The sequence below is a fragment of the Stegostoma tigrinum genome, chromosome 20 (genome assembly GCF_030684315.1).
Source record: "Stegostoma tigrinum isolate sSteTig4 chromosome 20, sSteTig4.hap1, whole genome shotgun sequence".
NCBI classification, from domain to species: Eukaryota; Metazoa; Chordata; class Chondrichthyes; order Orectolobiformes; family Stegostomatidae; genus Stegostoma; species Stegostoma tigrinum.
The window spans coordinates 19,157,166-19,180,704 of record NC_081373.1 but is presented as its reverse complement, the minus strand read 5'-3'; the positions used below and the strand labels follow the sequence as shown (position 1 = coordinate 19,180,704).

Below are 23,539 nucleotides of genomic sequence, written 5' to 3'. Positions count from 1 at the left end.
ATAATTTTACACACTTTAAATTAGCTTGTTTTAAAAATGATTTTATTGCCAAAATTAAACTTTAAAAAAAGACAGTCAATTCAGTTAGATTTATTTTTTTTTTCTATTATATTTACAAATGATGCATTCTACCAGATACACTGTGCAATTTGCCAGTATCAGATTCAGAAATGCCTAATTATGTCTTGATGCTCTCAGTTGTTTTTATTTTGAGTCAATTTCTTTTTAAAAAGGCTTTTCAGGGTAAAATAAAGGTTGCCGATAAAGGGTCACTGGGATGAACGTTAACACAATCTTTCTCTCCACAGATGTGGCCAGGCCTGAGTTTCTCCATCACGTTCTGTTTTTGTCGTGGCTGATTGCTGGCTTTGAAGAGTGGCAAATACAGAGAAAGATCAAGAGTAAGGGTGATTAAATGTTGAAACTTTTTTAAATTACAAAAACGTACTTTTTTAATAAAACAATCTTTGTCTATATTCAAAAGTACTAAAGCAGTTCTGTACAGTCTTTGCATATATGAAAAACACAAACATTGGAAACTTACATTCCCTGCAGTTGCAAAAACCAAAGGCACTTCTTAGTCATGTGGGACACTATTTGCATTCACTGAGAGGGTCTGATAATTGAATGGACCCTCATTATACTTTGGCAGAAACACCTTAGATGGTGGTCTTTCTACACTGGACCTTGGCAGGAGCTGCCCCAATCTTTAGCACGTCCTTTAGCACATACTCGTGGACCTTGGAATGTGCCAGTCTGCAACACTTGGTTGAGGTCAACCTTTTGCATTGGAAGACCAACAAGTTTCACACAGACCAAAGAGCATCTTTCACCAAGTTGATGGTCTGTCAGGTGCAGTTGAATTTAATCTTGATGTGTGTCCTGGGGAACTGCATGTAGAGCATAGAGTCCTGCATCGCGGAGGTGCATGGGAGGAACCATGAAAGAAACCACTTCATCTCTCTCCCCACCTTTGCAAACATTGAAAATTTGAAGCCTGGAGCTTAGACAGTTAAAGACGTGCTGCCAATGGTAGATCAGGTAAAGTCTGGGATATGCGCAAGGCCACCTTTGACATGGCTTAGTGCCCAATATATTTGTAAACTAAGCAAGTGTTGGACTAAGCAAAATTTAATTGTTGCACTACAGTTCAAATAAGACTTGCCAAATAAAAAATCAAAACCTAATATCCAAATGATCTCCTTGACAAGTACCACATTTTTTGAGAAAGAACGTCATTTTCACAGTTATCTTCTATTCTTGGTAACCTGGATTCTGTCTTGAGGATAAGAGGAGGATTACAAGCCTCTGCCAATCGAGACAAAACTTCTCTCAACAACAGCAATTAGTCTGCGACTGATCTCAGGATGTACTGAGCTACATTAATTAAAATGTAAAAACAAAATGGAATGTTGGCCATTAGTGTAACGGAGATAGAGTATAAAAATAGGAAAATCCTGTAACAACTGTATGAGGCATTTTTGAGACCAGCTCTGAATTACTGAGTTTTGGTGTCCTTATTAAAGCTGGGATATGCACGTGTTGGAAGCCTTTCAGAAAATGCTCCCTAATCTGATTCTGGAAATGAATGGTTGTGTTACAAGGAAAGATTGAGCATATTTGGTCTTCACACATACGAGAATGGGAGGTGGTCTCCTTGAAATGTATAAGATTCTGAGGAAGCTTGTTAGGGTAGATACCGGGAGAATGTTTTCTCTCATGACGGGGTCTAGAACCAGGGACATAGTTTAAAAATTACTGCTTTATAAGGCAGGAAGTTCCAAAGTTGTAACAGCCTCAGATAAATTATTTTTCCTCTTCTTCATCCCTAGAGGCTGACCCCTAATTTTAAAACCTATTTCTCAATTCAATGACAAGAAGTGACATCCTTTCCATATCCACTTTGTCAAGACATTTCAGACTCTTTTATACTTCAGTTAAGTCAACCCTCATTCTTTTAATCTCTAAATAAAAAAAATCAGCTTACTCTAACTACTCTGAGATGACAACCTGTTCGTTCCAGGTATCAAGTTAGAAAACTGGTGTGAATTACCTTCAATGCATTTACAACCTTTCTTAAATAAGTAAACCAAAATTGCACACTTCAGCTGATGGATCAGTATGTCTCCATGTTATACAACACTTGGAGGAAGCACTGAGGGTAGCAATGGCACAGAATGTACTCTGGTGTCCACCTGCCCTTGCCCCATGTATGTTCACCACCAAGATTAGTTTAATTGACTAAGCTGGCTTAGTGCTAAAGGACATAGCTGCTAGACTGGGTCCACAATTCACAAGAGGGAAAAATCTACTTGACCTCAACAATCTACTTACCACAGATGCTTACATCTATGGCCGTGATAACTGCACAGTCCTTGTGTAGAGATAAAATCCCAACCTCACATTGAGGATAGTCTCCAATATGTTGTGGGGCATAACTATGTGCTAAATGGGATAGATTTCGAATAAATTTAGCGAGTCAAAACTGGCCATTGATGCACTGCGGTCCATCAGCAGCAGTAGAATTGTGTTCAAACACAATGTGTCACTTCATAGTGCCCCATTGTACCATTACCATCAAGCCAGTTTGAAATCAACATGTTATTCAGCTTCAGATCTGTGAGTAATACAACTTCTGTGCAAATAATCCAAAGCAACTGCAACCTCAGTTGTACCTTACAGCCATGCCTTCAAAATAGCCAGTATTATAAAACAGAAACTTCACAACTCCAGCAATAGCATACTCCTTAACAAAATGAACATTGTTGGAAGACTGCAATTACTAGAACAAGTATATGATGAATGGATTTTTCTCCTGACAGCTAAAGCAGCTCTTTCCGTCTGTAATTAGTATGCCATGTTGTAAAGCCTCAGATCACCTTTCCTGATGACCTTGACTGCATACAGCTTCTTCTCATCATGAGTCTCATCATTTAAGGAAGGGACGTGGGCCCTCTTGTGATACAGGAATAATGTTCCAATCCCTGGACCAGGAGGTCTGGGTTCAGGCACTAACTGCTCCAGAAGTGTGTTATAACAAGCCTGAGCAGGTGAATTAGAAATTAACTTTGAGGGAGGGAATGGCACAGTGGTACTATCATTGGAGTACCAATCCAGAACTCCCAGATCTAGGGACCTGGGCTCCAATCCAGAACTGAAGTTGAAATTTGGTTTCAATAAAAATCTGAAATTAAAAACTTAGCCTAATGGCAAATATGATGCCAACATTAACTATGATTACAATCCATTTAGTTCCTTGATGTCCTTTAGCGAGAGAAATCTGCCATCCTAACCTGGTTTGATCCATGACTCCAAATCCTCAGCAATGTGCTTGATTTTTAAGCTATCCACTGGGCAATTGGGGCTGGACAATAAATGCTGGCCTAGCCAGTGATTTTCATGACTGGAATAAAGCCGAACCCCTGTTCAGTAAAGTTTGTGGGAGCAGTACCAGGTACTTCCAAAGCAGCATCAAATATACAAGACTAAATGATCCTACAGCCAACAGATCAGATCCCAGCTCTGCAGTCCGGCCACACCCAGTCAGGAATAGTGGTGGGCAATTACACAATGAACAAGAGCCCCAGGCTCCAGTAACAAACCCATCCTCAAAAAAAATGGGGGAGCCCAGTAAATCAGTGTGAAAGGGCAAAGAATCCACAACAATTTTCAGCCAGAAGTGCTAAGTGGGTGACCCATCTTGCCCTCCTCCTGAAGTGTCTAGTATCATAGACCCTAGTTTTCAATCAAATCTATTAATTTCATGTGATATTAAGGGATGACTCAAAGTCTGAGATACTGCAAAGGCTTTGGGCTCTGACAACATTCCAGCAATAGTACCGAAGACCTGTACACTAGAATGAACAATTTGTAAAACTGCACCTAATCAAGCAGATTACATGGAGATGGGGGTGGGAGGGACATTTGAATGGTGGTGCACAAATTGCAAGGATTGTCCAGGACTTAATACTCTTGCAGCAATCCTACACACATTTCATAATAACAAGCAGCAACACCAATTATGAGGATTTGAAAAGAGTTTAGTGTGAAGGCTTTTGCACCTCGTGATGGGTTTGAGTTTGTCAAGTATTGAGCTGACCAGAAAACAAAAACTCCAAAAGATTTTATTGACTATTTTGACATAGTTCCTTTTCCATTAGCTGAGGAAACTAATTACCAGATTGCTGGTAATTGAAGAGGATTGGGATTGTCGTGGAGAATTTAAGTAGGGACACGATGGCCTTATTTGTGTTGGTAGTGTCGGAGGGTGGAAACTTAATTTAATTAGCTGCATGGCTGGTTTGTGATGCAGAGGGATGCCAGCTGTGTGGGTTCAATTCCTGCGCCTGCTGAGTTACCATGAAGGACTCTCCTTCTCAATCTCTCCCCTTACCTGAGGTGAGATGACTCTCAAGTTAAATAATCACAAGTCATTTCTCTGTAATGAGAGTGAAGCCCTATAGTTCTCTGGGTCTGTGGTAACTTTATCCATGTATGGCAAGAGGAATAGGAGTCTGGCTTGCAGACTCCAATTTCTTTCCCATTGGAGGGCTCACCTCTCCATATAGAACCACAACACAAAGATTGGAATTAATGTATTGAGTCTGCCCCCAACCTGGGGTCAGGTATATTGTCAGTGTAAAAGATACCCTTGGAAACAGTGATCATAATGCAGTAGAATTTAGCATTCAGTTTGAGAAGGAGAAACTTTTGTCAGAAACAACTGTGCTAAGCTAAAACAGGGGAATTTGCAAAGGAAAGAGGGAAGAGCTGGCTGGAGTGGACTGGGGAAAGAATTTAGCAACAAAGATAGTTCAGGAACAAAGGCTGACATCTACAAAAACAGTTCATGGCTCACAACAAAGAATACTCCAATGAGGAAGAAGCATTCCACGAAGGGAATAAACTAACTATGAAGAATTAAGCATAACATCAAATGGAAAGAAAAAAAATACAATGTGGTAAAAGATTAATGGTAATATGGAAGATTTAGAGTGATGTTTTTTAGAAAAATTCAACAAAAGACAATCCAAAAAAGGAAAACAAACTTTGAGAGTAAGCTTCTGAGTAATGTCAAGATGAACAGCAAGAGCTTCTTTAAATATATAAAAATGAAGAAAGAAGCTAAAGTGAACACAGGCCCCTTAAAGAATGAGGCTGTGGAAATAACATTTGAGGAACCAGGAAATGGCAGAGGGATTGAGGAAATACTTTGCATCAGTCTTCACAGTAGGAAATACTAACAGCGTTCCAAAAATTACAAAATATTCAAGGGGCAAAGAAGAAAAGGAAATAAGTACAACTACTTACACTGGAGAAAATAAGGATGAATAGGTCCCTGGACCTGGTGGGATGCATCCTAGAACATTAAAGACAGTAACTACATAGATTGTGGATACACTGGTAGTAATCTTTCAGGAAAAATCCCAAAAAATTGAAACTGTCGATGTTGCACTTTGTTTTGAAAAAGGGAAAAGGAGATTGGCCAGTTAGCTTAATCTCTGAGATTGAAGTAATATTGGAGTCTATTAGAAAGGATATAAGCAAGAGATTTAGCTTTGAATAACATGATCAAATAGAGTCAGCATAACTTGTGTGAATGGGAAATCAGACCTGATAAATTTAATGGAATTCTTTCAGGAGATAACAAGTAGGATAGATAAATGGGGAGCAGTAATATATTTGGATTTTCAGAAGGCATTTGATGAGGTACTACATATTAGGCTACTTTGTAAAATAAGAGCTCATGGCATTGGAGGTTGTATATTAGCATGGATAGATGATTGGTCAGCTAACTGAAAACACAGTTGGGACAAGAGTGGCATTTTCAAGATGAGGCTGGGGAAATAGTAGTGTGCCACAGGGGTCAATGCTGGGGCCACAATTATCTACAACATACTTTTCCAATATATAATAATGACTTGGATAGGAAAAGTGTATGCACTATAGCCAAGTCTGTAGAAGACAGAAAAATAGGTGAGAATGCAAATGGTGAGGATGGCACAGAGAGCCGGATACATTAAGTGAGTGGGTAGAACCTTGGCAAATGGAAAATGGCAAATGTTGGAAAATGTGAGGTTATGCACTTTGGCAGGAAAAATAGAGGAGCAAAATATTATTTAAATGGAGAAATACTATAGAAAGTTACAGAAGAGATGGATTTGGGGCTCCTCATGCATGAATCAGAAAAGGCTTGTATCCAAGTTTAGTGGGTAATAGAGAGGCAAATGGAATGTTAGCCTTTATTACAAAGGAAATAGAGTATAACTGTAGGGGAGTTTTGCTAAAATTAAACAAGGCAGCAGTCGAACTACAGCTGGAATACGGTGAACAGTTTTTGGTTCCTCACCTAGAAAGGTATCCTTGAATTGGAGACAACCCAGAGAAGATTCAGTACATTGATCCTGGGTAAGGAGAGAATATCGTAAGAGGAGAGGTCAAGAAGGTTGGACCTGATGGGCTGAATGTCCTCCTTCTCTTCGGTGATTCAGTCTTTGTGTCTAATGTATATATTCAGATGGTGAAATAAATGATTGGAGATAGATGTGTCAAAAGATGAACGAACTGCTTTTTAAATAAAAATTTCAATTAAAATAATAGAACATTTTGACATTCCACAAATTAGCTGAATGCATTTAACAGTAATTATGAAGTTAAAAATCCATTTACACCATTTTCAATGTGTAACTTTTCAAGGGTTTGGAATTGTTTTCTGATTCTGCTTCTATTGAAAAGTGATAGGCTTGAAATATTAACATTGTTCCTCTCAACATGGATTCTGGTAGACCTGCCAAGCATTTTAAGCAATTCTTCTATTTATTTCAGACTTTCTGCATCTACTGTATTATGCTTCTACATTTCCAATGACCATTCTTTTGTAAAATGCAGGCATTTTAATAATGGGAAATCAAATAATTTGGTAATGACATTCTGCTAAGAAAACTAAAATTGGTATTGCATAGTTTGATAGAAAGTTAAGCTGTCTTAATTCAGTAACAATAACATTTTGTCTCAATTTCTAGGCAGTTATAGATGGAAGTTTGAGATGGTTGTTGGTACATAACACAATAAGGAATATTCTGCAAACCTCTTTCTTGTTTTGCAAGACTCCATATAAGGAATGCAGTCTGCCAAAACTGTGACCAATTGCATATGGCGTTACTGAAAGTTTTAACTTCATTTAGTGCGTTCAAAATTCAGGATTTTTATTGAGAACTTGTGTGAAAACTTGAAAAATTAGGCTATGCATCCATTTGTCTGGGTAATTAAAAATGATACTGCTGCATTTAATCAGATTTTTTTCCTGAAACATTGGTACATTTCATTTACCTACTTAATTGTGATTTAATTACTGAATTACATATGAAATTTGAGCCAGACCTGCTGTGTATGTAATGCATGTTCCCTATCAAATGCAATACCCTAGGTGTGACAATTTGCAGGAACAAGATGAACAGGAGACTAGAAGTATACAAGTTCTTTCTGCTTATTTTTGATATTTCTTACAGCTATTACTACTCTATTAGCAGGTTAGTATGTTCTGCAATTTATTTTTCCAAGTATCAAAGGAAGATTATTACAGTTCATTGATTGCTTTTCTGAATGACCTTTAAGGTATAAGTTGACTGTCAGATGATTTTAAGAAGATACTAATATTTCAGAGGGTATAAGTTAATATAATACATTGCGACTTCAGGCACCATATCACTTCATAACTAGTGAAAGCAAAGCTTGATTAAATTCCTGACCAACATGATTAAGTTAGCATTTCTTTTTAATTTTTCTTCCCTGTTCATGCTGAGATGGTAAATGCAGTCACAAATATGTTGATATAAATACAGCCTATTGCTTCAGTTAGATTGTACTTGGAACCCACATGAGGTGAAGCCAACATCATCTAAATTATTTTGTGGGCTCCAAATTAATTTTGCTGTCAGCTTAGGGATTTGTTTACATGCATGCATAGTCTAACATATTTTGCCAGATTTATGTAGAATGCTTAGGTGCACAGTGTAAAAGAATTCACAATAAGGTTACAAATTGTCCAGGGGCATGTCGTACAAACCAATATCATTTTGGACTGGAGTTTTACCATATGTGAGGATCTCTCATTGCTCAGCATCAGTGCATCTTAAGAGCCAGGCAAGGGCCTGACTTTAATTAGACTGCCACTTTTTATAAGATAATTAAAGATAAGGAAGGGTCTCTTAGTCTATCCATCCAGAGAGGTCCCAAAGCCAACGCTACCCATTCCACCCCTACCAAAGTGTAATACCCAATGAAACGAATATGTTTTGCCACTATTACTCTATCCGCAATTTTAATCCACACCCCATGTCTACAGCTGAAACTATCTCATGTCAAAGTGAAACTGGCAACATATCATCTAAAAAGTGTTGTGAAATACAGAAGACAAAAACAATTTAAGGCCAGCACAGTGGCTCACTGGTTAGCACTTTTGCCTCACACTGCCATGGGCATGGGTTCAATTCCACCCTTGGGCGACTGTCCGGGTGGAGTTTGTGCATTCTCCGTACCTCTGCGTGGGTTTCCTCCCACAGTCCAAAGATGTGCAGGCTAGGTGGATTGGCCATGCTAAATTGCTCATGGTGTTCAGGGATGTGTAGATTAGGTGAGTTGTAAGGGGATGGGTCTGGGTGGGATGCTCTGAGGGTCGGTGTGGACTTGTTGGGCCAAAGGGCCTGTTTCCACACTGTAGGGATTCTATGAAAAAGTGCCAGCGTAAAACATGAATCTGCAAAGTGACTGAGAGATCAGGCAAGTTTCAAATTGTGTTGTAGAGCAGAATGATAATTAAGTGCACAAGGGGCCGGCATTGTAATGGTTTCACTGTTTCTATGCTTTTTGATAGATTATCGAGAAACCCACTTAGTTCTTGAACTATGTTTTTGGGGGTTGTTATTCCAACAAGCGATATCTCCTCTTGAAAACATTCTAGCCCTTTCATTTTTCAACGGTGGCTGTCTTCCACCTCGCTCCCTCCCCGCCCCATTACATCAAACTATCGAGTTCAACCTGTTGTGTCCAGCAGACAAAAGACGAACAATTAGCAGCACGCTTCCAGTGAAAAGGGATCACTTTGTTTTTCTGACCTCAGAGTGAGTTTATGTTGAAATGGGCCAGAACGCGCATCTGTTGCAACCAAACACTTGCCTCTGTTTAAGCAGAATGGAAACAGAGCCATTACTCACCTCACCGCCCCGGGCAAATCCCAATAAAACAGTGCCAGTTAACTGCACTGATTGTTCAACTTTTGTCATTCATACTTCAGAGGCTTTTTTTGATCTTGGATTAAGAGAAACAGTTTCTACACCCCCTCAATATCGGAGGGCCTTTTTAAAAGGCTGGGTTGTTCCTGCCTGTGGATAGAGTGCTCAGACAACCACAATTATTTAGAACGAAAGTGCAGCGGACGTTGGAAATCTGAAACAAAAGCAGAAGATGCTGAGAATGTTGCAGAGATAGCAGGAACTGCCGATGCTGGAGAATCTGAGATAACAAGGTGTAGGGCTGAATGAACACAGCAGGTCAAGCAGCATCAGAGGAGCAGGAAAGCTGGCATTTCGGGTCTAGACCCTTCTTCAGGAAAAAAAGGGTCTAGACCTGAAACTTCAGCCTTCCTGCTCCTCTGACGCTGATGTGCCTGCTGTGTTCATCCAGGTCTACACCTCGTTGTCTCAGATGCTGAGACTACTCAGGAGGATGGAGTAGCATCTGTGGAAAGATGTCAGGTCAGGGACCATCTACCAGAACCAGTGCCTACATGTAGGCCAATTTTGACCCAGGAAACATTTCTATTTCAGGTTCCGTAACCCCCCACCCCTGCTGTACTACGTTAAAAAATGTGTGATGATATTGAAAGAAACAAAAAAAAAGCACACAAAGAACTGGAGATACACAGCAGGATCTGTGGAGAGAGTAAACGGTATTAGCGTTGAATTGAGTGAACCTTTCTTCGGAATATGTTGCGGTGTACAGCAGGGCTGGGAAACTTGGTGCTCGCGAAAGAGGCTCCATGGAGCTGGAACTGAATTATATTTTCAATGAAGGACACAACTGGCGTGGGTGATCTCTACAGCAAACATTTGGTGAGCCAAGGCTTCTCGCCTCTCTTGTGTCGGTGTCATCTGCCTCTTTGTGTCTTTTCAGACGCGTGTCAGGTGAGAGCAGAGTAGGGGGGTGGAAACAGGGGGGGCTTGTGCCTCACGCGTGCCACGTCTGACATCTGATTTCTTTCAACATTTTCAACTTCAGTGCAAACAAGATTAGTTTACTTTTCAATTCAAAAAAAGTTTTGTTGGGGGGGGTGGTGTGGGAAATCGTCTCCACCACGAGGAGTCGAATGGAAGTGGCAGCTGGCTGTTACTAGGGGCTCCTCAGCATCTGCTTCTGCTTGCTTTCCGACACGGAACACCTTTAGTCCATCTGCCAAATTTCTCCTTCAAAACGTTTCAAATGATCGCCACCAACAAGCGGCAACAATCGACGGATATCGATCCGCTTTTATTAACCGCGGATTAGCCCAATATCATTTCACTGCAGTCTGGCCGCTTCTGTCTAAGTGACACGCGTTCGCCACCCGACATGTAAACAAGCGCGTGTTTAAAGAAATTTCAGGTGCTACTGTGTGAGGACCCGCTTTGTTAGCGCCGGGATCAAATTACCGCACTTTTCTTTCAACCACACCACTTTGATGCTGATGTTACAAATTACATGTAGCTTTTTTTAAAAAACAAAAAAATTGAACTCCATGAAACCATATGTTTTGCCAGTAGGCAAATGGATAAAGGATGCAAGAATATCCATAGAAGGATTATCACTAATTTATTAAACATTTTCCTATTCATAAACAGCTATATAACACTCAGCCAGCTAGTTCTCTGTGGCCAGAAGCCGCCTGGATGCAGAATCAGTGACACCTATTATCGCAGGTGAGAGGAAAACTTCAATAGCAGAAAGTTTTTAAGAGAATTCAGGAGCCGAAATTAAACGTGGAAGATACGTGATCAAATGAAATGCAATTAAAAAGCAACCCGCAGCAGATCTAAGAGTAAGGTGCCTTGCTATGGTGGTAATTTTGTTTCATAGATATCTCTGACCAGCCTGTGATTTTCGCCTACACAAAGTAGTCTTGAAATCGGTATCTGACGTTCAGCATTACGCCAGGTCTACTAAGGTCACGAATCAAAAAGATACTTAATAACAAAGGCACAGGTTTGTAATCACTCTGTATTACCAATATTTGACCAGGAGAATCAGTCAGTCAGTCAGTCCTCAGAGGCTTAATGACCCATTTAAACGTGCAACGAGCACCAAAGTGCGGTTGATCAAGAGGTTTCCTAACCAGCCAATTCCAGGCTGGATGTAGAAATTCATACAATACCTTCCCCTACTCTCGGGAAGCCAGTCAACATGAATAACTGCTCATTATTAATAAGATCCTTAAAAGGTCAAAAATTAAAGTTGATTTTTATCTGTATCCTGGTAATTTATGAACACGTCCATCGAGAACCAATTTCAAGAATTTATTTTTGATTTAATGCATATTTGACAACCTCGAACCGGCAACTGATGGTCGAATGAAAGTTTCCTTTCCTTTAGGAATGAATACTATCTTAGTAATCAGCTGCCTTTGGCACATTGTGCCTGTTTACTGTATCTTAATTCTGTTTAGACCGCTTGTGGTTTACAACATTTTAAGAGTAGCAAGGGCTTTTACATTGATAGCTCACAACAGTTTCATGACTAGAGATTCATCTAGCTGATAAGTTCTTCCGCATTTCAAAACAAGGACTATCTTTGGACTTTGCGAGTCGTGGTTAGGATTGGGCACTTTCTGTTGTGAGGTTCTGTTCCTGATCAAGGAACGAATCTTTATGTATTTCTGCCACAGTGGCTCAGCGGGTTATCAGTGGTGGTTATCGGTGTTCACACAATCTCCCTGTATTTGTGTGCGTTTCCTCTAGGTGCACACTTTCTCCCACAGTCCAAAGATGGAAAGGTTTGGTTAACTGGCCATGCTTAATTGCCCCAAAATGTCCAGGCTACATGGATTAGCCACAGTAAATGTGGGGTTATAGGGATAGTGGAGGGGCAGAGTCTGGGATGCTCTTTGGATGGTTGGTGCTGACCTGATGGGCCAAATGGTCTCCTGCCCTGTAGGGATTCTGTGGTATATGAAGCTTGATCTTCCAAAACAATTGTGACAGTCCCATTATAATTTATATTTAACCTGAAAGTAACCAAAAAACATGAATTTTAAACAAGAGGACAATTTATTTCTATTTCTGGTACTTTTAACTAATTCTACATTAAGCATGAGACAAAACAGTATCAGTTTAAACATAAGCAAAATGCAGTGGTTATGGCAAATCTGAAATAAAAACAAAATTTGAAAAATATTCATGTAGTCAGGCAGCATCTGTGGAAAGAGAAATGCAACTAACATTTCAGATCATGATCTTTCATTTGATTTTGACGTGCTGATACATAAAGGTGTCAATTTGGATTATGTAGCAGTGTAAAAATCAAATTTTAAACATACTAGATATAAAAATTGCCACTGTACTTCATCTTATGTTAACAATATGAAAATATCATAATGGAATATTAGCATGCATGAACAGATCAAACAATCAACATCTAAACTGAATTTTTTCAGTACCCTGGTAAAATAGGGACAACATTCAATTTATATATTTAATATACTTTATTAAATATCTGAAACATGCAGCATATGGTTCTTAGCAATATTTCAAGCTTGGCCACAAATGCAGAATGCATTTAGAAGTTTAATACGTGTAATGAAAGATGTGCTTTGTCACGACTTAATTACAGTGCAAACATAATTATACTGAACTTACTCATTAAGTCATTAGCAGATTAATACCACTGGTACTTTCCTTTCAGTTCAATGTCATTTCTAAATATGCAATCAATTTACAGGGAACCATTCATTCATATCAGCATTCTTTCATAATAGAATACATACCCAAAGCTACATGCAGCCATTTTTTTCTTAGCTTATTTATAATACCAGACAAATATGGAATATCTATTTAATACATAACATAGGTGATGCCTGCACGCTTTATTTGTAATTGACTATTTTTGAATTTGCCACATATACATGGTGAACTATACTGAATGATCAGCAATGTTTTCACTTTTAAAATGTCATGACTTTGAAAAAACACCACGTGAAATCTTACATACTCAGTTTAAAAAAATCAAATATCTTTAGCAGATCTTGCCAAGGTGCATTAAAAAAAAACACTATAGTCTTCCATAAAACTTTGCTTCACATGGATGAATATTACATTGGCTTTGTATTCAAAATGTTCAACTATTACTACAGAAATCAGTTACCATATTTGTTCAAAATGCTTTAGTGTAGCACCTCAGCTTATTTAAATAAAACTGCTGATAAAATTGGAGGGCTAAAGAGAGGGGGCTGGAGTGGGATTAACTGGGTAGCTCTTTCAGGAGCTAGTGCAGACATGATAGGACGAATGGCTTCCTTCTGTACTGTAAAATCCTCAAATGCTATGGACATCTATAGAATCAAAGTGCCAGTTTGCAATACTTTTCCAGGGTGATAGAACATTCATTAAACTGATTTCTAAAAATCTAATAAATTTAGAAGGCAGCATTAAATTACTTTCAGCTATTTACAATTATTTTTGATGAAAACATTTAAAAATCTAATTCATGAAAAAGATAAATAATTAATTGAAAAAATATACATGAGCATTGCAACAATGTGCCACAATATGTAAATGAGTGCACACGAAAGAAATTTCTTAGAACACAATAGATCATAAGGAAAGTAATAATTGCAGGGATATACAAACCAAATGAAACAAATAGCCATACATTACTGGGAAAGTTCAAATTTTAATTGGTTCTTTTTAATCCACAGAAGGAAAAGCATTGGTACTCATTGTTTTCATCGGTGCACTTCTTGTACTGACTGTAAATAGAGTTGACATATCCTTTATGTAATGTGGATCAAAGCACTTAACTTTTATCAGTTTTGTCCCATCTGGCAAATGTGAATGGGTTATTTATTGCATGCAAGTGTTGAGGAATTCTTAACTCAACCAATAACTTCAGTTACAGAGACAGCAACTCAGGTAGATAAATTATCGACTTCATTATTCCCAATTTGCACCTTAGTTTTTATTACAGATAAAAATGTGTAAATTTGCTTTTTTAAAAGTCTTCTGCAACAACTAACCAATGAAGCCAACCTGTTTCAAGATGCAATTATGGTACAAAATAATGGTGTTTAGACAATGTGAAGAATATATGCAATATAGAGAATATCTTACCAAAAGCCTCCAAGTCACATTAAATCTCAATAAATATCCTTTACAAATGATATGCAGATTTAGCAGTAAACTGGTAATCAGTTTATGCAACCATCAGGGCTTCTTGGAATAGGCTTATGGATATTCACCGTAAAAATGTATAACTTCATAACATGATCTTGTCTCAAGGATAATTATTGGCATCATTCTCAGAATAACACATCAATTACATGAACTTCCAAAAGGGAATGATCTTTGGAGCTGAACTCGAGCATTATTCTTCTAAAAAGTGCATCCTAAATCAGCATGGATGACTGTTTGTTTGTACTGGTTAATTACAGCTACAGAACCGTACTTCAAAGGTTCACTACATTTATTTTTTCAGCCAATACAAAAAAGGTGTATGTGCATTAAGAATTTGGTTGAATTTACATCTCTAAATAGTTGAAAGGTATACAGCAAGTACCTTCAAACCTGGGGGGGGGGGGGGGGGGGGGGGGAGGCAAATAAATAAATAAATTTACAAAAGCCAGCATTTTTAAGTGAAACATTAAAAGAACACCAAAAGCATAAAATTAAGTAGCTTAAACGTTTTGTTACAAATTTAATTTTCAGATGTGCAAAAGCAGTACTGGCATACAGTATTTAAATAGACTCTGTGGGCACACAAACCATTTAAATATTTTAAAATGTATGTGTCAAGTCTTCAAGTCAAGCAGCTTTACCCAGCAATCGGTTATCCTCAGAGTTGAGGTCTGTTTTGTTTTATTGCAGCCATGAAGTCAACTTTGAATGACTAAGATTGGTTTCAGCATTAGCTTGAAAACTTTGATTTCAATACAGTTTACAAGTGATTCTGGACAAACACAAACAGCAATCTGCAGTATGCAATGCACACTCTGTCCTTTTAAGATCCTCAGAGGGGTAAGTGACAGTAAGTCTCAACCAGGAATTGCCTCTATTAAAATGTAGCATTAAATAACGTGTTGCGTATAAATTTCAAATGAGACAGTCAACTGAGTGTAAAGATAAATATGTTTGGATTATGACTCAATGAATACAACCTTCAACTGTTGCTTGAAGGCTAGTCAATAACATTGTTATGGTTCCATTTAAAATGCACAAGAAACCTTAGGTATAGTTTGGCATAAAATGCACAACTTTTATTCTGAACAACTACCAAAAAATGTCTTTACAAAAATGTATGTAACTTATTATAAAATTTGAAAGAACTATCATTCTTCAGATCAGTTGCTTTTTTAAATTGACACAGAATTTGACAGTTTGTTTGAAGACTGTATGAAGAGTTCACCACTGAAGCTGGTTCTCCCTACGAAATCCCAGTACAGTTTAAAAAAAAATACAAAGTATCTCAGGTTTGAGTTATACTACACTCAATCCAACTCGGTATGAAACAGGTGTGATTTGGGTAGGGAGTAAGGTGTGGTCACACATTCTGAGTTTCTAATTTTTAAGGTGCCATAGGTGAAACAACATTTACCCAACTTCTCTTAAATGCAAAAATGCCAGTAAAACTGCTGTCTCTCATGACACAACTAACATTTTAACGTATGTAAATAAGTGTTCCAATCAGTTTGTTACATTTAAAAAGTTGTCCATTTGGTTTGTGCCTAAAATTTCCCATCCTTTCCTCAAGAAGTACAGATAAAATGAGAACGGGCAACATCATTTTTCTAGCGTATTGTAATTGTAATTAAATCAAACATATTGTGGTAACAGTTGTTGACTGAGCTCTCAAGAATAAAAAAAAGTGTCCAGTGTTGTTTTGGAAATCCTGGAAGATCAAAATATAAAAGGCAATCAAGTAATAAGCAAGAATTAAGTGATTGATTGGTTTTGGCATCACAGAACATTTAGAGACATTTGCATTCAAATGTATTCAACTAAACTGTATGAATGCCTGCTGCAGTATTATAGAAAGCACACCACTAAATTTATTGTGTGAACGTCTCCTCACTAAATATGTCAGACCTTTCCCCAAAGTACACAAATACAACAGATAAACAAGTTATAGGCAAGTATAAGGTGTTCAATTTTGGCATCGCAGAGTATACTGATTTTTTTTTTCATATATTCAAGTGTATTAATGGCTTCTAGCATAAAATAGAAATTGCAACACCAAGTTTACTGTGAAAACCCCCCCAAATAAATATTGGCTCCTTCCCAAAAGGTATGCAACAGTACTGGAACTAGTTAGATGAAAAATTACTGCAAAGCTATATTTACTTTAGAGTCGCTATTTCATTCTATTGCTGCTACATACTATCTGGAGAGATAATAGAAAAATAAATACAGTAAGCAATGTCAACAGGGGAGTGTTATTCAGGAGGGATTCCCCAGGTCAACTTACTAGTGAGGTCACAATGCATGTGCTAATCTATACAAGATATGAATTACATTGTTTAAAATAAATTGAAATTTTAAATTTGTTCGTTGTTGCGTGAGTGTGAGTGTGAGTGTGAGTGTGAGTGTGAGTGTGAGTGTGAGTGTGAGTGTGAGTGTGAGTGTGAGTGTGAGTGTGAGTGTGAGTGTGAGAGAGGAAAAAAAAGATGTATTGTTTCTACTTTGCTTGGCAATCATTACTTAATAGCCGCTATGGAATGAGCAAATACCATTCTGTAAACTTCTTTGCCAATTCACGGTCTATAAAAGGTCGTGAGGGTTGCCATTGCATTTTGTCACAGACATTAAATATATTTTGTCAGTTCTAATGTGTTAATTAGGTCAATTGTTTTTTGAAAGTTTCCCAGCCTTTCTAGATGGTTCGTATGGCACTCTAAGAATGCTGGGAGTTTCCTCCATTACTCGCACTAGGAGGTTATCAATGTAGTCCTCAAGCTCTCTGATTTGACCATCCTTTCTCTTAACAAGTTCTTTTTGCTTCACAAGTTCATAGATCAGCTCATCATATGATAAATTACGATATCCAATGGCAAGTTGAATGGGATCCTGGAATGAGAAACTGAAATTAGATTGCATAAATTTGAATTCTCGACGTATTAGATTAACTTAAACACAATTGAATACTGCTTGCTACCTACAGCTTATATAGAATTACTGTTTCACATTGTACCACAGTACATCATTGCTGATCATTGATACCATAATCTGAATCTTTCTGCTAAGACAGGCACGAGCTAAATAAACTTGGGGTGATAAAAATGTAGCTTTTTCAAAACAGATGATCAAATTGAATGTGTCAGGAAACATGCAAGCTGAGACATGGACTTGGAATTTAAGACCTACCTGAAAAACAAGCATAATTTGTAAGCACAAGATATAGCAAGGACTGCAGATGCTGGAGTCAGACAACACAGTACAGAGCTGTAAGAACACAACAGGCCAGGCAGCATCAGAGGAGCAAGAAAATTGACGTTTTGGGTCAAAACCCTTCTTCAGAATGGGGGAGGGGGGAAGGGAGCTGGGAAAGAGAGAAAGGGTGGGGTTGGGGAAAGGTAGCTGGGATGGTGATAGGGGAATGGAGGTAGGGAGTGGTGGGAATTGGTTAATGAGGTGGGAGGAGTGGATAGGTGGGCAAGAAGATGGACAGGTTGTGTTAGGTCAAGGAGGCAGGGATGAGAGGGAGGGTTGAACATGGGAGGCGGCCAAGTGTGAGGAAGATTTTAGAACTGATGAATTCCATCTTTAGGCCATCAGGCTGTAGGCTCTCGAGGCAAGAAATGCTACATCTGGCCCTACACCTCAACCTTACCTCCATTCAAGGCCCACAACAAACCTTTCGTATCAGATAGGGGTTCACCTGCATATCCATCATCTTGGTCTACTGTATCCGTTGCTCTGGATGTGACCTCCTCTACGTTGGAGAGACCAAGCATAGACTCAGACCATTTCATACAGCAAGTGTGCTCTGCCCATGACAAATGACACCACCTTCCGGTTGCCAAACATTTTAACTTCCCCTCACACTCTCTTGGTGACATGTCCATCCTGGGCCTCCTCCAGTGTCACAATGACAACAACTGTGAACGGGCAGCATCTTGGGATTCTACAGTCCGATGGCCTAAATGTGGAATTCACCAGTTCTAAAATCTTCCCAACACCCAGCCTCCTCCCATATCCAACCTTACCTCTCATCCCCACCTTCTTGACCTGATTCAACTTGTCCTTTTTCTCTCCCACCTATATACCCCACCTATCCCACTGACCAATCCCCACCACTCCCTACCTGTACTCACTTATCACCATCCCACTTACCTGCCCCAGCCCCAGCCCCCCTCTCAATTTATTTCCCAACTCCCTTTCCCCGCTGCATTTCTGAAAAAGGGTTCTAACTTGAAATGTCGACTTTCCTGCTCCTCTGATGCTACCTGGCTTGCTGTGTTCTTCCAGCTCCATTGAGTGTTGTCTCAATGTATAAACTGTCATCTTTTGTCTTGTCTGCAGAGTTCATAATTACATATTTACTAAAGATGGAGGTCATATAGATCAACAGCTTTTGAAAACAATCTTGTGTTTGGAACATGGAAAATATTCAACCCAGCCCAAAAGACTTCAATTGCTTTCAAAGAAATAAACGTCCACATTTGAAATATATATTTTCTTTTGTATTCATTCATGGGACGTGGGCATCTCTGGCTGGAACCGCATTTATTGCCCATCTCTAAATGTCCCAGAGGGCAGTAAAGGGTCAATCATATTGCTGTTAGTCTCATGCTAGCCAGATAACTTAAGGGCAGCAGATTTCCTTCCCTAAAAGGGCGTTAGTGAACCAAAAGGGTTTTTCTTGACAACTGGCAATGGTTTCACAGTCATCACTGGACCCTTAATTCCAGATTAATATTGAATTTGAATTCCACCATCTGCAAATGGTGGAATTTGAACCCTAGTCCCTAAAACATTATTTGGGTCTCTGGATTAATAGTCTAGTGATAATCCCACCAGGCCATTGCCTACCCAATAATAAAGCTTGGTTTTACGCACTAATAGGGGCTATTAGAGAAATGGTCAAGGGAAGGAAAGTAGTACAATGTAAAGAAACGAATTGTTCATGTAAGCACAGTAAATCACATTCCTAATATACATTTTGGAAGTGAAGTTCAATGTTGTCAAGCTGTTCATTTTCCCCATTTGTGGGGCATATTACTGTAGATGAATGTGGCCTTCAAGAAAAACAACAGGGGAAACATTTTTTGGATTTTCGTTTGTAGGTGTCCCTAGGATGACTATGAAGGGAGAAATTAAAATCAAATCAGTACTGCCAGAACAGAACATAAGAAACTTACTGATAATTAATGAGAACTAAACTTAATGAGAATTCCTTGCATTCAGCGTGCCAAGCAAGGAAGTCACATGGAGCATGCACTTCTCAGATTGGCATTTAAATCATCCTACAGGCAACAGGTACTAACTGATTTTGCTGAAAGATTTGTCAGTTTCATGGCCTGGAAATCAATGTCATTATATCTTAAAAGCGGTATATTAATGCTTTTGAATGTACATGGTTAAGTATGAAAAATAACCTAGAGACATAAAATAACTCACCAAAGGATCCTTAATGCTTTTCATATCCATGACCTCTACCATCTAGGAGGATAAGGACAGCAGAGGCCTTGGAATACCATTACTGCAAGTCAAATACCATCTTTCACTGTTGCTGGCTCAAAAGTTTGGAACTCCCACCCTAGTAGCACTGTGGGAACACCTACACCATACAGACTGCAGCAGTTCTTCAAGGAAGTTTCTCAAGGGCAGTTAGGAATGAGCAAAAAGTGTGGCCTAGACAGTGATACACCACACACCATGAGTGAATAAATAAAGTGAAATACTTTTGCAAACTAACCCACTTTGAAAACATTTTAATAAAGATGGTTAATTTTATCTTAATAAAATTTGCTTTGAACAACCTATTAACTGCGTTGGTATAAAGACCACTGTTTTATAACTGCCAATGTTTTGTGCTTTCTGTATTTAATTCTGACTACATTATGTCTTCATGTGCAAGGGAAACAAACTAATTTGTTGTTTCAAAAGGTGAAGATTTCATTAGTGAGGAGTAGATTATTTTAAATTTTGTTTGGCATGGCAGCATCAAATACTCCTAAGTCAGAAAGTCAATGAATCAGATGCAGGGGTCAGATAATGGTGGAAGCTTGCTGTGGCTGCTCAAAGTACTTTAGTAATCATTTCAGAAGAAAACTCATTCCATCAAAATGCAGCCAGGTGAATGCTGTTGATTAAAATCCTTAAGGACGCTCAAGAAAACTTACATATTACTTTCATTATTCCTTTTATTAATTACTGGCATTTTAATCCTCAAATTCGAATGGTCGTATCATGAGCTGGAGGACATTGCTCCGTACCATTTGATCGTTGGTTTGGGCCACATTACTTAAATCAGTTTTAAAAAAAATATACAGGACACTCCGTATTTTTACTGAATAATCACGGACAGCCTTAAAAAAAATAGATGAACCACGAATGCTGTAAATCAGAAACAAACACAGAAAATGCTGTATAAGTGCAGCAGATCTGGCAGCATCTGTGAATAGAAGTCAGAGTTGTCTAAGAGTCAGGGCTCTCTAAATGCATCAGCAACTCCATGACAGAACTGATATTACTATCTAGGTTGCTTTCCATGCTATGACTCATTCTCTCTTCCTTAAACTGTGTTCTTTTAGTATACTGCTCAATATTTCCTTAGGCTGATCAACAGGAGTTTTGTTTTGCTCGTCAGGTGCCTTAGTACATTTTATTCTGTTAAAAGGTGCTACATAAATGCAATTTGCTGCAGGTTATTACATAGCGCTCCCAAGAAAATGTCTACTGGCTCAAGGAATTACCCTGGCAACATATACCTTGGATAATCATTTTCATAGCCCCTTGTCTTAACCTTGCAGTGCACTTAACAAAATTGATCAAGTTTATATTTTTCTACTCTCACAACTGTGAAATACCAAGATACGACTAACTGAAATTATGACTTTCATTCACTATATGGAGATCTCTGACCACAACTAACTTTCTGGCTCCAAAACCTTTATGGCATTAGCGGTAGAAATTTAAGCCTCTGTCAGGGTTTGTCAGTGTTTCCACCACAAAAGGTGTTAACACTTGACATTTCATCTCTCAAGTTCTGTGCAAGACAATGCTGTTCAAGTTTGTGCATGGACTCTCTCAGAAATTTCTCAGCCCAATGGAGGATGTTATAGAGACGTGGAGAATTTGAATACAAGGATTAGAATTTTAAATTTGAGGAATAGCCAGCTGAAGCCAAGCTAGGTCAGTGAATTGCGGTGATGGGTGAATGGATTTGATGGAAGTTAGGAAATAGGCAGTGGAGTTTTGGATGAGTTGGTATTTACATGGAATAAAAAGTAGAAGGCAAGCCAACATAGTACTGCAACAGTGAAGTCTAGAAGTAACAAGAGCACAGAAAAAGGTACCAGCAATTATGGAGATAAACAGCAGTGAAGACTGGCAAAATTACAGAATTGGAAATAGGTCGTCTTGACAATGAAGGCGATATGGGTTTGGATTGGTTTGGCACCAAGGAGGCGAATAGTTGAACGTGGGGGTCAGAAAGTTGTCAGGGAAGGAGATGGAGTTGGTGAGCATTGATCAGAGTTTGTAATAGGTACAGAAGACAATGGCTCTGGTCTTTTCAATATTCAAATCAGAGAAATCCCTCTATTCATCTGATACTGTCTATCAGACAAGCTGTGTGACAAATACTGACATAGCAGAAGATTTGAAAGAGGGGATGGTGAGGAACATCTGGATGTAATCTGTGCAAATGGTGGAATTGGCTATTAATCACACATCAGTGAAAATTAGTGCAAATGGTTAGGACAGCAGCAAACTAATGCCATATTCTTTCTTAACTGTTTCAAACATAAATATTCATGTTTGAAGCCACTAAACCATCTCTCATGCACATGTTTAAGAAAATGCAATTATGTACATTTTTAATGCAAATCATGCGATTCACTTAACTATACAGAAAATATTTTGTAGATCTGCAGTGATAACTAAAACAAAAATGACCACAAAACTTCAGAGATGTGAGCGAGTTTTGAGAAGATTTGTAGCTCAGGTTGAGTTTCTGGATGTGAGTTTGCTCGCTGAGCTGGAAGGTTAGTTTTCAGACGTTTCATCACCATTCTAGGTAACATCATCAGTGAGCCTCCGGTGAAGCGCTGGTGTTATGTCCCGCTTTCTATTTATTTGTTTAGGTAACCTAAACAGATAAATAGAAAGCGGGACATGACACCAGCGCTTCACCGGAGGCTCACTGATGATGTTACCTAGAATGGTGACGAAACGTCTGAAAACTAACCTTCCAGCTCAGCGAGCAAACTCACATTCAGCGATGTGACTTTAGGTCTTGGTGCACCTAGATCTGGTATAAATTTAGGTGAGCTACAATTTTGCATGACGACTGTGAAATTATATTAATGAGCTAAAGGTTTTGGTGGAAATTTAAGGAACTGTCACACAACGTGACTAGCATTTATTTTTGGAACTGTGTTGTCTAATATAATGCAAGTTTAAAATATCCCATAGCATTAAACAGACAGAATTTATTACCCATTCTATGGGGAGTGGCTCTGTAATACAAATGGAGCACAATTTGGATAGCAGTTATAAGTTTCTAAAATGGACTCGCAGATTCCTGTATTTAATGTTACACGTTTATCTGTTCCAATTTTTGACAGACAAAAACATTATCCCTTTACAACAATACTACATCTTTAAATAATTTGCCTGTAAAATACTAGACCATTTTAATGTAGTTTATTTTTGGAAAAGGTAAAGAATAGCATATGTTATGACATTTGGACAAAAATGGAGTTTACACATGCTCTTAAAAACCAGACAGTGACACACTATCAAGTATTTTAAAAAAGTTAATGAATTTCTAGATTTAGAGATTGCTAGCAATCACTATCACTTCTCTCATCTAAAGAGTCATTAGTAGAAATTGACTCAGGCTTGAGATCATTCATAAACTTATGAAACAGACAAGCATTTTCTCCAAGATACCGTACTCAGAGCTGACTTTGCAGAACAAGGTTACTTGGCACTTGTACAGTGGATGGAAAGTAAAGCAAAATAATTGTATTTCCAACTCTGAAGTATTTTACTGCCAAAAGTGAGAATGTGTTTCAGCCGATAGACCAGTAGATTTTCCAGATGGCTAATGTCTAAAGACTTAAAACAAACCT

At 38.4% G+C, this 23,539-nt stretch overlaps 1 protein-coding gene across 1 annotated transcript in view; it reads right to left on the bottom strand.

The window, feature by feature from the left end:
* Positions 1 to 15,469: 15,469 nt before the first annotated feature.
* Positions 15,470 to 23,539, bottom strand: part of LOC125461829 (rab11 family-interacting protein 2) — a 103,259-nt gene continuing 95,189 nt past the window's right edge. Inside the window, exon 5 of the mRNA XM_048551094.2 lies at positions 15,470 to 17,303. Coding sequence (XP_048407051.1) covers positions 17,079 to 17,303 — 225 coding nt within the window. The 3' untranslated portion in view covers positions 15,470 to 17,078. The remainder of the gene's footprint in view (positions 17,304 to 23,539) is intronic.